General features: G+C 43.4%; 1 protein-coding gene across 1 annotated transcript; it reads left to right on the top strand.

Annotated features, from left to right (window-relative positions):
* Positions 1 to 5,988: 5,988 nt before the first annotated feature.
* Positions 5,989 to 7,259, top strand: LOC109212412 (serine/threonine-protein phosphatase 7 long form homolog). Its single transcript, XM_019376052.1, has 4 exons — positions 5,989 to 6,369; positions 6,491 to 6,643; positions 6,860 to 7,147; positions 7,224 to 7,259. Exons 1-4 carry the CDS (start codon positions 5,989 to 5,991, stop codon positions 7,257 to 7,259), a joined length of 858 nt encoding a protein of 285 aa, XP_019231597.1.
* Positions 7,260 to 13,707: the final 6,448 nt, after the last annotated feature.

Raw genomic sequence — 13,707 nt, 5'->3', positions numbered from 1 at the left:
CAGGCCTTATCTAGACTTGTTCGTGATAGTCTTTATAGATGATATTCTGGTGTACTCCCGCAGCCAGGAAGAGCACGAGCAGCACCTCAGAGTGGTTCTTCAGACTCTGAAGGATAGACAGTTATATGCTAAGTTTTCGAAGTGTGAGTTCTGGTTGAGTTCGGTTGCATTTCTGGGTCATATTGTATCAGCAGAGGGTATTCAGGTGGACCCGAAGAAGATTGAGGCAATCAAGAATTGGCCTCGACCAGCTTCAGTGACCGAGATTCGGAGTTTCTTGGGGTTAGCAGGTTATTATCGTCGGTTCATGGAGGGATTTTCATCTATTGCAGCGCTGATGACCGATTGAGCCAGAAGGGTGCCCAGTTCAGATGGTCGGATGAGTGTGAGGCGAGCTTTCAGAAGCTCAAGACAGCTCTGACTACGGCAACGGTGCTGGTTCTGCCCACAGGTTCAGGGCCCTATGCTGTTTATTGTGATGCTTCCCGTGTTGGGCTTGGAGCAGTGTTGATGCAGGATGGAAAGGTTATTGCCTACGCTTCGAGGCAGTTGAAAATTCACGAGAAGAATTATCCGGTTCATGATCTAGAATTGGCAGCTGTTGTTCATGCTTTGAAGATTTGGAGGCATTATCTATATGGTGTGACGTGTGAGGTGTATACGGATCACAAGAGCCTTCAGTACCTGTTCAAGCAGAAGGAGTTGAATGTGAGGCAAAGGAGATGGCTAGAGTTGTTGAAAGATTATGATGTTACTATCTTATATCACCCGGGTAAGGCCAATGTGGTGGCTGATGCATTGAGTAGAAAGTCCGCCAGCATGGGTAGTCTTGCTTATATCCCGGTCAGCCAGAGACCGCTTGCTTTAGATGTTCAGGCTTTGGCCAACCGATTTGTGAGATTAGATATTTCTGAGCCTAGCAGAGTGTTGGCTTGCACGGTCGCTCGTTCTTCTCTATTGGAGCGTATCCGTGATCGGCAGTTTGATGATCCCCATTTGTGTGTCCTGAGAGACACGGTGCAGCGTGGAGGTGCCACGAAGGTGACCTTGGATGATGATGGTGTTTTAAGATTGCAGGGGCGAGTTTGTGTGCCTAATGTTGATGGGATTCGAGAGTTGATCTTAGCAGAGGCCCATAGTTCTCGGTATTCTATTCACCCGGGCGCCGCGAAGATGTATCAGGACTTGCGGCAGCATTATTGGTGGCGTAGGATGAAGAAGGATATTGTTGCGTATGTGGCTCGGTGTCTGAACTGTCAGCAGGTCAAGTATGAGCATTAGAGACCCGGCGGTTTGTTTCAGAGGATTGAGCTCCCCGAGTGGAAGTGGGAGAGGATTACCATGGATTTCATTACTGGACTTCCGCTGACTCGGAAGAAGTTTGATGCTATTTGGGTCATTGTTGATAGGCTGACCAAGTCAGCACATTTCATTCCAGTGGCAGTCTCCTATTCATCCGAGAGGTTAGCTGAGATTTATATCCGGGAGATTGTTCGCCTTCATGGAGTGCCGGTATCTATCATTTCGGATGGGGGTACGCAGTTTACCTCACGCTTCTAGAGAGCGGTTCAGCAGGAGTTAGGTACCCAGGTCCAGTGGAGCACAGCGTTCCATCCTCAGACGGACGGTCAGTCCGAGCGGATTATTCAGATTTTGGAGGATATGCTCCGGGCTTGTGTTATTGACTTTGGAGGTTCATGGGATCAGTTCTTGCCTTTAGCAGAGTTTGCCTACAATAACAGTTACCAGTCGAGCATCCAGATGGCTCCTTATGAGGCCTTATATGGTAGGCGGTGTCGGTCTCCGATTGGATGGTTCGAGCCGGGAGAGGCTCGATTGATAGGCACAGATTTAGTTCAGGAGGCCTTGGAGAAGGTCAAGGTCATTCAGGACAGACTTCGTTTAGCTCAGTCTAGGCAAAAGAGCTATGCAGATCGTAAGGTTCGAGATGTAGCTTTCATGGTTGGTGAGCGGGTATTGCTCCGGGTGTCGCCGATGAAGGGCGTGATGAAGTACGGAAAGAAGGGCAAGCTTAGCCCTAGGTACATTAGTCCGTTTGAGATTCTTGATCGAGTGGGAGAGGTGGCTTATAGACTTGCATTGCCACCTAGCTTATCAGCCGTGCACCCAGTTTTTCATGTGTCTATGCTTCGGAGGTATCACGGCGATCCTACCCATGTATTAGACTTCAGCACTGTCCAGTTGGACAAAGATTTATCTTATGAGGAGGAGCCGGTAGCTATTCTAGACCGGCAGGTCCGACAATTGAGATCTAGGAGTTTTCCCTCTGTTCGTGTTCAGTGGAGAGGTCAGCCCCCTGAGGCCTCGACCTGGGAGTCCGAGTCCGATATGCGGAGCCGTTATCCACATCTATTTCCTGACTCAGGTACTTCTTTCTTTTGTCCGTTCGAGGACGAACGGTTGTTTTAGAGGTGGAGGATGTGACGACCCAAAGGGTCATCACCTATTTCCTCATCCATTCCGTGCTTCCGAGGCCTTAAAACCTCATTTTTACTTGCCTCGATTTGCGTGCGCAGTCCGGGCGCGTAGCCGGAAAGCTTTTATGTTGAAATATGTGAATTCTGTACAAAATTTGAAGAAATTTGATATTAATATGATTATAGTTGACTTTGGTCAACATTTTTGGTAAACGGACCCGGACCCGAGATTTGGACGGTCCCGGAAGGTCCGTAGAAAAATATGGGACTCGGGCATGTGCCCGGAATCGAATTCCGAGGTCTAGAGCCCGAGATACGAATTTTTTCGTGAAATTATTTTTCTAAAATTATTAAGGAAAATGGAAATGAAAATTTGATTAAAAGACTATGGTATCGGGCTCGTATTTTGGTTCCGACGCCCGGTACAAGTCTTAAATATGTGTTAAGCGCTTTCTGTAAAGTTTGGTCGAAATCGGACGTCGTTTGGCGTGTTTCGGACTATGAGTTCAAAGCTTGAAAGGTTATGAAGTTTAGAAGAAGAATCATGTGTTTTGAGGCTTGATTCAATGATTTTGATGTTATTTTGGCGATTTGATCGCACGAGCAAATCCGTAGGATGTTTTTGAGGTTGTATGCGTGTTTTGTTTGGAGCCCCGAGGGCTCGGGTGAGTTTTGGATAGGTGTCGAGTTGCATTTTTGAACTTTGAAAAAAAAAAATTGCAGATCAGGTCTGGTATTCTCGCATTTGCGAAAGATTCCTCGCAAATGCGAGACTCGCAATTGCGAGTTCCCCATCGCAAATGCGAGATGGAAGGGTTTCAGCTTGGGTCGCAAATGCGACGCCACTGTTCGCAAATGCGATATGGCCATGATCGCAAATGCGATCGGATGTTCGCAAATGCGAACCTAGTCCACCAGACCCGAGTTCGCAAATGCGATCCCTGTGGTCGCAATTCCCAAGCCTGTGATGTTCGCAAATGCGAACTTACCTTCGCATTTCCCATATCCGAGGCCCAGCAAATTTTATACTTAGTCCACTTTTCACCATTCTTTCAAAACCCAAACACCATAGGCGAATTTTCAAGAGCAAACTTCATCCCAAATCACTTGTAAGTTGATTTTTACTCAATTGTTTCAATCTTTAACATCATTAAACATGTTTTCCACTTGAAATCAAAGATTTTCATGGGTGAAATTGGGATTTTTGGGTAGAACCTAGGTTTTCTCTAAATTGGGGAGTTGGACCTCGATTTGAGGTCCGATTTCAAAACAAATTATATAGTTGAACTCGTGGGGGAATGGGTAACCATATTTTGGTTCGAACCTCGAGTTTTGACCACGTGGACCCGGGGGCGATTTTGGAATTTTTGGGAAAAACTTGGGAAACTCATTTTTTTTATGCATTCAAATTGATTCATATAATGTTTATTAAGTAATTGAGCAATGTGTGATTAGATTCGAGCGAATTGGAGGTGGAACCGCGAGGTAAAGCAATAGTTGAGGATTAAGTGGATTTCAAGGCTTTGAGGTAAGTGTTTGGTTTAACCCTAGCTTGAGGGAATAGGAGTTGAGTCTTGTTGATAATTGCTATGTGATCGAGTACGATGTATAGGCATGGTGACGAGTATCTATACATTGGTGTCTAGCATGACTGTGAGTCCTTATAATGTAATTATCATGAACTGATTATGAATTCCATGTTTATTGGAGTATTTCTATATGTTGTGAATAACATGTGAATGGTGATATGATAATTTGATCCCTAGGAGCATTGGCTCGAATTGTGATATGAATATTAGAAAGTATATAGAAATGTACTTGTTTCTATTGAGGAGTCGTCGGCTCCAGTTGTAGAACGTATTGTGACAGTACGAGTGATAATTGAGCCTCTAGAGCATTTACTCGAGTTGTGAAGAGAAGAGATCATTATGTTGCCCTCTTGACGGGCTATTGTTTGGTTGTGACTCCTCTGCATTGTGTTCTTGACGGATACTAGGGTCGCTTAGGTTAATGTTTCCTTGTGTTGTGGGATGACTATAGTTATAGCTGAGGTGGTTAAGTAACGTAATAGGCTAGTTATCAATGGGGTGGTTAGGTGAGGAAATCGGTTAGATATAGCTGAGATGGTTAATTGTGGTAATAGGTTGGTTATAGCTGTGGTGGTTAGATGTTGGAACTAATGTGGTTATAGTAATCCCCTTGCCGGAATATTTGAGATGATGTTTTGTTCCCTTACTGGGAAGTCGTTATATTGTTGTTTGTGACGGAATATGAGATAAGAAATTTCTTGGAGCTTGGGCTCCAGTGATATCGTGAGATAAGAAAAGTANTGTATATTTATAACTGCACAGGTTTATGTGATATCCAGTCTAGCCTCGTCACTACTTCGCCGGGGTTAGGCTAGACACTTACCAGCACATGGGGTCGGTTGTGCTGATGCTACACTTCTGTGCATTTTTGCACAGGTCCAGGTTTTGAGGAGCAGCAACAGCAGTAGTTCGGGAGCAGACTTTCCTATTCACGAGACTGAGGTAGCCTTACAGGCGTCTGCAGGCCCGGCGTCTCTTCTTTATGTTTCCTTTTGACTGTTGCCTCATTGTTTTCGAGACAGACAACTGTTATATTTCTTTCAGACCTTTGTATTTAGTTTATTCTTAGTGGTTCGTGTGTAACATGACACCAAATCTTGGGTAGAGGCTATTATTAATTGTTCCGCATTTTGATTCAGATTTATAAATCAGACTTCCGCTATTATTCTTAGTAAATTTCATGTTCTATATTGATGCTATAAATTGTTAAAATAATTGTTTAGTGATGAAAAGGTAAATAAGTTGGCTTGCCTAGCTACCACGAGTAGGCGCCATCACGATCCCGATGGTGGGAAATCCGGGCCGTGACATACCGGGCCTCGAAAATCAAGCCTGGAGCCCATACATAACTATTCTCTCCAATATTAATCATAATTAATTATTTAATTTATTAAGTTAACAAAATTCTAAAAATGTTTTAAGGATAACTCGGTGCTACCGGGCCTCAAAAATCAAGCATGGAACCCATACATAACTATTCTCTCCAATATTAATCATACTTAATTATTTACTTTATTACACTAACACAAACAATTAATTTTGTTTAAATTATAGTAGACGACATGGCCTTTCCTCCGCCTGCGCATCCTGGACCTGCCGAGGATCAGCTACTAGTGCTGCAGGGCGACCATAGGTCCTCCTATGTTTGGGAGGGACAACTATCGATGCAGGCTCTCCGCCCCAGGAGGCCTGATGATTTGTGGGAGTTTATTGCGGGGCATCCTTTCCATGAGCACGTAGTAGAGAGCCTCCAGACTACGGGATTATATACCATTTTTGAGCTTGGACGGATGCAGCTTGATTGGTCGCTCATCACAGCCTTGGTAGAGCGGTGGCGACCGGAGACGCATACATTTCACTTGCCCACTGGAGAGGCCACCATCACGCTGCAGGATGTCCAGGTTTTATACGGACTGCGCGTAGAGGGACGCGCCTTCGCACTGCCCCACCACTAGAGAGGGATGACACGTGCACAGTTGGCGGATATGATGGGGCAGTTGACTGGTTCTAGACCTCAGGGTGACCGGGGTGGCAGTCGCATTGCTTTGTCATTCATTAGAGATCAAATGGCGGAGTTGCACCCAGATATTACCCACGAGACGGAGCATCTTTGGATTCAGAGGTACACTCGGTTGACGTTGCTCCTGCTTTTCGGGTGTGTCTTGTTCCCGGACACTTCGGGGAGTAAAGTGAGTATGCGCTTTCTCCATTGTCTTGAGCAGCTGGATGAGCTACCCCAGTACAGTTGGGGTGCTACTGTTCTGGCGTATCTGTATAGGAGCATGTGTCGGGCGAGCATAGGTCCAGCGGTTGATATATGTGGTTTTCTGCCCCTCCTACAGGTGCAAAAAATTTCCGAATACTTTGTTCTTTACTCCAAATTCTATATCGTGAAATGACTCATAAATTTACATCAACATTTTATCTTAGGTTTGGGCCTGGCAGCGGATCATGCCGTTGCAGCCACCTCTACTACCACTTCCGCCCGATGAGGATTATCCGCTTCTCCCTCTAGCTATCAGGTGGATTCTCCGGCGTGGGAACTACCGAGGGACGGATGCTCATCATAATCTCCCCCTTCTCAGGGATGTGTTAGATATGTTGGTGGACGGACAGGTAATATGTACCTACACTTGGTTGTTTTAAATTAAGTTGTGTTTTGTGTACTCATTTTTATGTTATTATTTGGTAGTTCATCTGGACGCCATACAACATCGAGTTGCTTGGTCAGCTACCCGCTTGTTGCTCGACCGGCTGATTTGGAGCACCTCCGTCCCGATGATCTTCTGGGATCACGTTGAGTATCATGCCACTGAGCGTGTGCTTTGACAGTTTGGCCGTCCTCAGCCTATACCGAGGGAGCCTAGATGGGAGGCTACACACTATCAGCGGGACGACCGTGCCAGCATGGACAAGGAGTATATTGGATGGCTACAGCAGCAGATAGCTTATTGGGAGGACCGAGCTGAGCGCATTCCGCTACCACCTATAGTTTTCCAGGAGGCCAGTATTCATCTGTATGCTGAGTGGTACCGCCGTCAGACCCGAATGATGATCGGGAACCCCGTTCATGTACTTGGCGAACGCTACAGACCGTACGCCGAGAGGCACGAGGCACTGGTATGTTTTTGTGGCTTATTAATATCTTATAATTGTGATATAGCGTTATTTAATTACTATTTTAAATGTTTCACAGGGTATTGGGCATCATCGCATCTACCAGTTGGGATAGGAGATGCAGCAGCGTGCCGACATCCCTGAAGTGGTTGAGTATGGCCGGCAGGTGGCTGAGATGGCTCGTCTGACACTGTTGCTGGCGAGAGATGCCGAGAGGTTAGACCATGAGCCTCAGTATGTGGCTCCAGAGGCCTACCAGTGGGGTAGGCCAGTCCCACGAGCCAGGGGTAGGGCACCAGGAAGGGGTGCCCCACGAGGCAGCGGTGCCCCACGGGGTCGCAGGGGACGGCAAGGAGGTGGTCAGCAAGGGGGCGTTGAGGTACCTGTCGACCCACCTGCTGAGGGACATGACGAGGATTTCGGAGTTGGGGGCTTTGGAGATGATCAGCAGGGTTATATGCCTCATGCAGATGAGCCTTCCAGCAGCATGCCTTCGTATAGCCTTCAACTATTTTTGCCAGCATCGCAGGTCACCCCGTCAGGAGCATTGTCGATCATGGGTACATTCGACGGGGATGTAAATTAGTACTTCGCATGCCCATCTACCGCAGCTGAGGATCGGCCGGCCCGGGACGTGGATGGCGGGCGCAGGTTGAGTTATCCATCGTCCCCGGCAGTTCATGCGGATCTACCACAGGCGGCGGTATGTTTGTATCACTTTAATATTTCAATTTGTTTTCTTTTCCTTAAATAGCTGCCATTAATTAATTGTTACTTTCTTATGCAGTCTTCGTCCCAGCCCATCTTTGAGGACACTACATGCGGTGATGAGCACACCATGGATACATATACCTAGGAGGTCGACGAGACCATGGTGAGAAAATATTTCTCTTACTTAAAATAATAGTACATTTTGTAGGTTAAGATAATAATACATTTTCATAAAATAATACATTTTCACATGCTAAGATTACTTCTTTTTTTATAGGTTGCTGACGGCCCGACGGCCTATTCTTCCGATCCTGCCAGTTGTAGTGTCGATGCTGCTAAACATCCTCACATAAAGAGGCGGCTTGATGATGATGATCCAGATAGTGTGCCCGGGCGATAGGGGATGCGACTTAGGCCAGCAGCAGCATTGAAGCACAAAGGCTGCGACACTCACTGATTTACTTATGTATTAACTTTGTGTAAATAGTGCTTTATGTAAATAATGGTAACTATTATCTTTTAATAACAATTTTATTTTAATTGCATCTGAACAACAATTTTACTTAAACAGTACAACTCAAACACAAACCTTACAAACCTAACACAAAAACAAACAGTAGAAGTAATGAAAGCACTTGACAAAGGAAACATGAAGATACAATACAACACTCAACACGTAAATGCCATTGCTTAGTTACGACCGCCTAGTATTCTCTGCTTCATCCTCTCGAGCTTTTTTTTACCAATTTTTTTATTCTCTTCTTCCACCTCCTTGACCTTCGCCTTCAACTCTTCAATTTCTTGCTTCGATTGGCGCTCTCTGTCCCACTGCCCCATACACACATCTTGAAGATGATACAACTTGTCTTTGTAGTATTCCTGCTCACATGGTTCATCAACGCATACCTTAAAATTGCATATAGGTACGTCGGGTTGCCTATAAAACTTGTTCATACACGCCCAGTAGCGGCGTCCAGCTTCTTCCCATTCATTGTACATCATGCTTTTGATTCCACAGTCGCACTTTGGGCAACGAAGGGGTCGTTGAGACATTTCTTAAAGAGAAGTTTGGTTTTATGGAAAATCTCGATTATAGGTTGTTGTGAAGCGCAGAAAATAACTCGAATGCGCTCGTTATTTATAGGCAAGATTTCAGATTGATCATAGTATTATACTGCGAATTACATATTAAATTTCTCTGACACGAAACAGGGTTTTCACACGATTGTCAGCTCTTTCAGAACAACATGACAACTCAACAAAACGTAGTATTATACTGCGAATTACATAGTAAATTATTCTGATACAAAAAGCAGGGTTTTCACACGATTTTCAGCTTTTTCAGAACAACATGACAACTCAACAAAACATAGTATTATACTGCGATTTACATATTTAATTATTCTGATACAAAAGCAGGGTTTCACACGGTTTTCAGCTTTTTCAGAACGACATGACAACTCAACAAAACGTAGTATTATACCACGATTAACATTTTAAATTTCTTTGACACGAAACATGGTTTTCACATGTTTTTCAGCCTTTTTAGAACGACATGACAACTCAACAAAACGTATGTATTATACCACGCTTTACATATAATTTTTTTAAAAATTTTTTAGTTTGGAGTTCTTTAGCAACAATAATAAGTTGAATATTTGAACAATTCTATGAAGAAAATAATACATTATGTATTTAATGACAACAACTCTACTATAACAATATTTTTATTGGAACAGAATTTGAACAGCAATTTTATTTGAACATGACAACACAAACACAAAAGCGGCAAATCTAAAGATACAAACAGTACAACTAATACAAACACATGACAAGAGAAACATAAAAATACACTACTATGCTTATCACGTACAAGCCAGTGTTTAATCACGACCGCGTACTACAATTTGCTCCAACCACTCGATTTGTTCTTCCAATTTTTTTTTCTCTTCTTCTACCTCGTTGAGTTTGGCCTTCAACGCCTCAATTTTATCGTTGGTTCGACGCTCGCATACCGCTTGGCTTGTACATGTACAATGAAGGTGATAAATTCTTTCTTTGTAGTACTCCTGGTTACATGGTTCATCCATCCAAGCCTCAAATTCACATGTAGGCTTGCCGGGTAGCTCATCAAGCTTGTTCGTACATGCCCAGTAGCGGCGTCCACCATCTGGCCACCATTTGTACAAACTGCATTTTTCTCCGCAGTAGCATCTTGGGACGTAAACGTTTTGTTCAGACATTTGTTATAGAGAAACTTTGGTTATTGTTAAGCGAAGAATATAAGTAGCATGCGACCGTTAATTATAGTCAATATTTCACACAAAACGTAGTATTATACTGCGATTTACATATTAAATTATTCTGATACAAAAACAGGGTTTTCACATGGTTTTCAGCTTTTTCAGAACGACTTGACAACTCAACAAAACGTAGTGTTATACTGCGAATTACATATTAAATTTCTCTGACACGAAACAGGGTTTTCACATGATTGTCAGCTCTTTCAGAATGACATAACAACTCAACAAAACGTAGTATTATACTGCGAATTACATATTAAATTTTTCTTACACGAAACAGGGTTTTCACATGGTTTTCAGCTTTTTCAGAACGACGTGACAACTCAACAAAATATAGTATTATACTGCGATTTACATATTTAATTATTCTGATAAAAAAACAGGGTTTTCAGCTTTTTCAGAACGACATGACAACTCAACAAAACGTAGTATTATATTGCGAATTACATATTAAATTTCTCTGCAAAAAAAAAAGCTTTTTCTTCATTCATTCAAGCTTTTGAACCACGCTTTACAGCTTTTTAAGAACGACTTTGTAACTGATAAAACACATTATTGTACCACGCTTTACATATTTAATTTATTTTTTAACGAAATTTTTTTTATACCACATTCTTGGTCATGTTTACTAACACCCATACCTCAATATTTGAACCAACCATATCAAAATATAACGTTAAAAAATAAGATGTAACAAGATTGTGGAAATTTATTTTATTTCATATATATTGAAACAAACACAACTACAGACATGTATTATAAAAAATAAAACCAAAATAAAAGACTAGGGGTATCCTTGATAGTTGGGTACATTGGACGAACTTGCACCAGGATTACCACCGCCACGCACACCACCTGAAGGACATTTACGATGGTCGTGTCCTGTTTGCGAGCATATGCCACATTTACGCGCATAAACGGACTCACCAACATCCATTTGGTTCCGTATACGCGTTCTCTTTTGCACTTTCAGCTTGCGCAAATAGTCCTTGTTACATACCAACTTAAAAGGTTCCGACGGCCAATAATACTCAGCACCTAATGGATGCAACTTCCCACTATACGTGTCTACGTATGCAGCAACACTGTATTGCCTATCAATATAGTTTGTTGCCCCATAACCAACTTGTTGAAAGCACTTCAACGCATGTGCGCACGGCATGTGGTAGATGGTCCATTTCCCACATGAACATAACCTTCTATTTTCATTCACCGTCTGTAGATTATTCCCACGGTGTCCGTTGATAGCGGTCTTAACTTCAAAAATACTCTGTTCATGATCGTACTGAAGAATGAATGCCACTGTGCTCGCCTCCTGGACCTTTCAGATCTTCTCATGGGTATTGGCATAAATTCAACACCCCTGTCCATCAATGCCGATGCAGCTGCATGCCTTTCAACAAACCTCTCCGCACTCTGTTTGAATGTCATGCGGACCATGGCAGTGACAGGCAGTCCACGGGCAGACTTCAACAAGCCGTTGAATGACTCCGACACGTTTGTAGTAAGGGCTCCCCATCGTCTGCCGCCATCAGCATGCAATGTCCACATGTGAAGCTCATGTTGCATCAACCAAGTATAGGCTCGTGGTTCTATCTGCCGGATCGCTTCCATGCGCCTCGTGAATTTGCACTGTTGGTGCTCAGTTACAGCCATCCACATTAAGTCATGCAAGGCCTTGTCAGGAAATTTCTTCTGGAAATTGGCCTTCAGGTGCCTCACACAGTAACGGTGGTATGCATATGGTTCGTGCCATTCAGGCAAGTGACGTACAGAACTTAAAATACCACCATGCCGATCAGATATTAGACAAATACCTGAACATTGTTTGACAACGTGCTGCTTCAAGTGGTTCAAGAACTGCGTCCACGTCTCTTCACTTTAGTTGGCACAAATGGCAAAAGCTAGTGGAAATATTTGTCCGTTAGCATCTGCTGCAACTGCAATCAAAAGCTTAATATCATAATTTCCATAGACATGAGTACCGTCTATGGAAATTACAGGACGACAATGCACAAAACCATCAATTGCTGGTTTAAATGACCAAAACACATAGTTGAAATTATATTCCGGTCTGTCCGGACTCCGCTCATGCCTCCATTCAACAACAGTCCCGGGGTTAAAGTGTTGCAGTGCGGCCATGTACCTGGGCAGATTTGAAAAAGACTTATCCCAGTCGCATAAATAAGTTCAAAGGCACGTTTGCGACCGAGATATGCCTTTCTTTTGGTTATAGTACAACCATACTCCTGGTGGACGGCTGTAATACACTCTTTAATCTTGAACCTAATGGACACTTCCAAAAATGGAATCAAGACAAGGGAAATCAATCCCACATCCAAGTTGAAGTGATTCTCATTGAATGTGTCCATTTCACATCTGTGCTCACTAATAAATTTACCCACTTTCCACAAACCTGATTTCTTCTTGGTGGCATGCAGCATCCAGTGACAACCCATAAACCACCTACGGCTTACAGCCTTGTATTACTCCGTAGTTGACTCACTTACCGTCATCTCACGACACTCTCTTATACTGTAGATTTTTACAGCCCTAATTAGGCGAGCTTTATCGCGGAAATACATGCCCTTTGATAGAACAGCTGGTCTAGATTCATCCCACATCGCTGACCGTAATTCATCATCATCCCTTGTGAGGGCATCCACGTTATGCATGCTTGGCAAATTATCAAGGTAGGGAATATTTCGCTCATGAAATGGCACGTGGGACTCGTACACTCTTGGTCTAGCGGGAGGTGGAGGAACATGCTCCCTGGTCAGCTCATGTTCAACATTCAGTTCCTCCTCCTCATCATCACCCTCATCATGGAAGGGTGTGTCATCCCCAGACTCATCCGCATTGTTGTCATAATCACTATCATCCTCCTGACTCTGCGCATCTGCCAAATCACGAGTAAAAACGTCGTCTATGGGCAACTGTGTGAGGTCAGGAGCTTCAAGAAGCTCGTTTTCACTGCACAAAAAGAACAAAAACATAAGTTACCCAATACTCAGGAAAAATACTTTAGATATAGCTATATCACTTTACTTACAAATCGTATTGTCTTGACGTTTCATGATGGATATTTTCAGGTTGGTGATAACTCCCAGATGGACCACCGTGGTCCAATACTCCAGACCTACGCAGATTCCAACTAGGGGCGAGGTCATAACTTGTAAAATTCAAATCCGGACGGTACCCCCTATAAAAAATATGAGTGTTAATACAAATTCAATTAAAACATGGAAAAAAAAACATCGCCAAAGCGTAGTAAAATTGAAGTTTACCAGTCGTCTTGTTGATTATATAAAGTGGAAAAATTATTTTGTGGCTGCTCATTCGCCGGTGGTGACAAGTTTAAATCAAGGCAAGCTCTTTCATCAGCAATCTGTTCGGCAAAAACTGCTCCAGAATAACCACCCGATGACTGGGGGTTATCCCTGCTATGCACGCCCTCATTACTGGGAAGGTCCTCCACCTTGACGTACATTTCCAATAATTTTATTACAATAAATTTCCTGTATTCACCCGGAATCCGCAAAAAATCTC

The sequence above is a fragment of the Nicotiana attenuata genome, unplaced genomic scaffold, assembly GCF_001879085.1.
Source record: "Nicotiana attenuata strain UT unplaced genomic scaffold, NIATTr2, whole genome shotgun sequence".
NCBI lineage: Eukaryota > Viridiplantae > Streptophyta > Magnoliopsida > Solanales > Solanaceae > Nicotiana > Nicotiana attenuata.
Note: the sequence above shows the minus strand (reverse complement) of the source record. Positions and strands in the feature narration are given on the sequence as shown.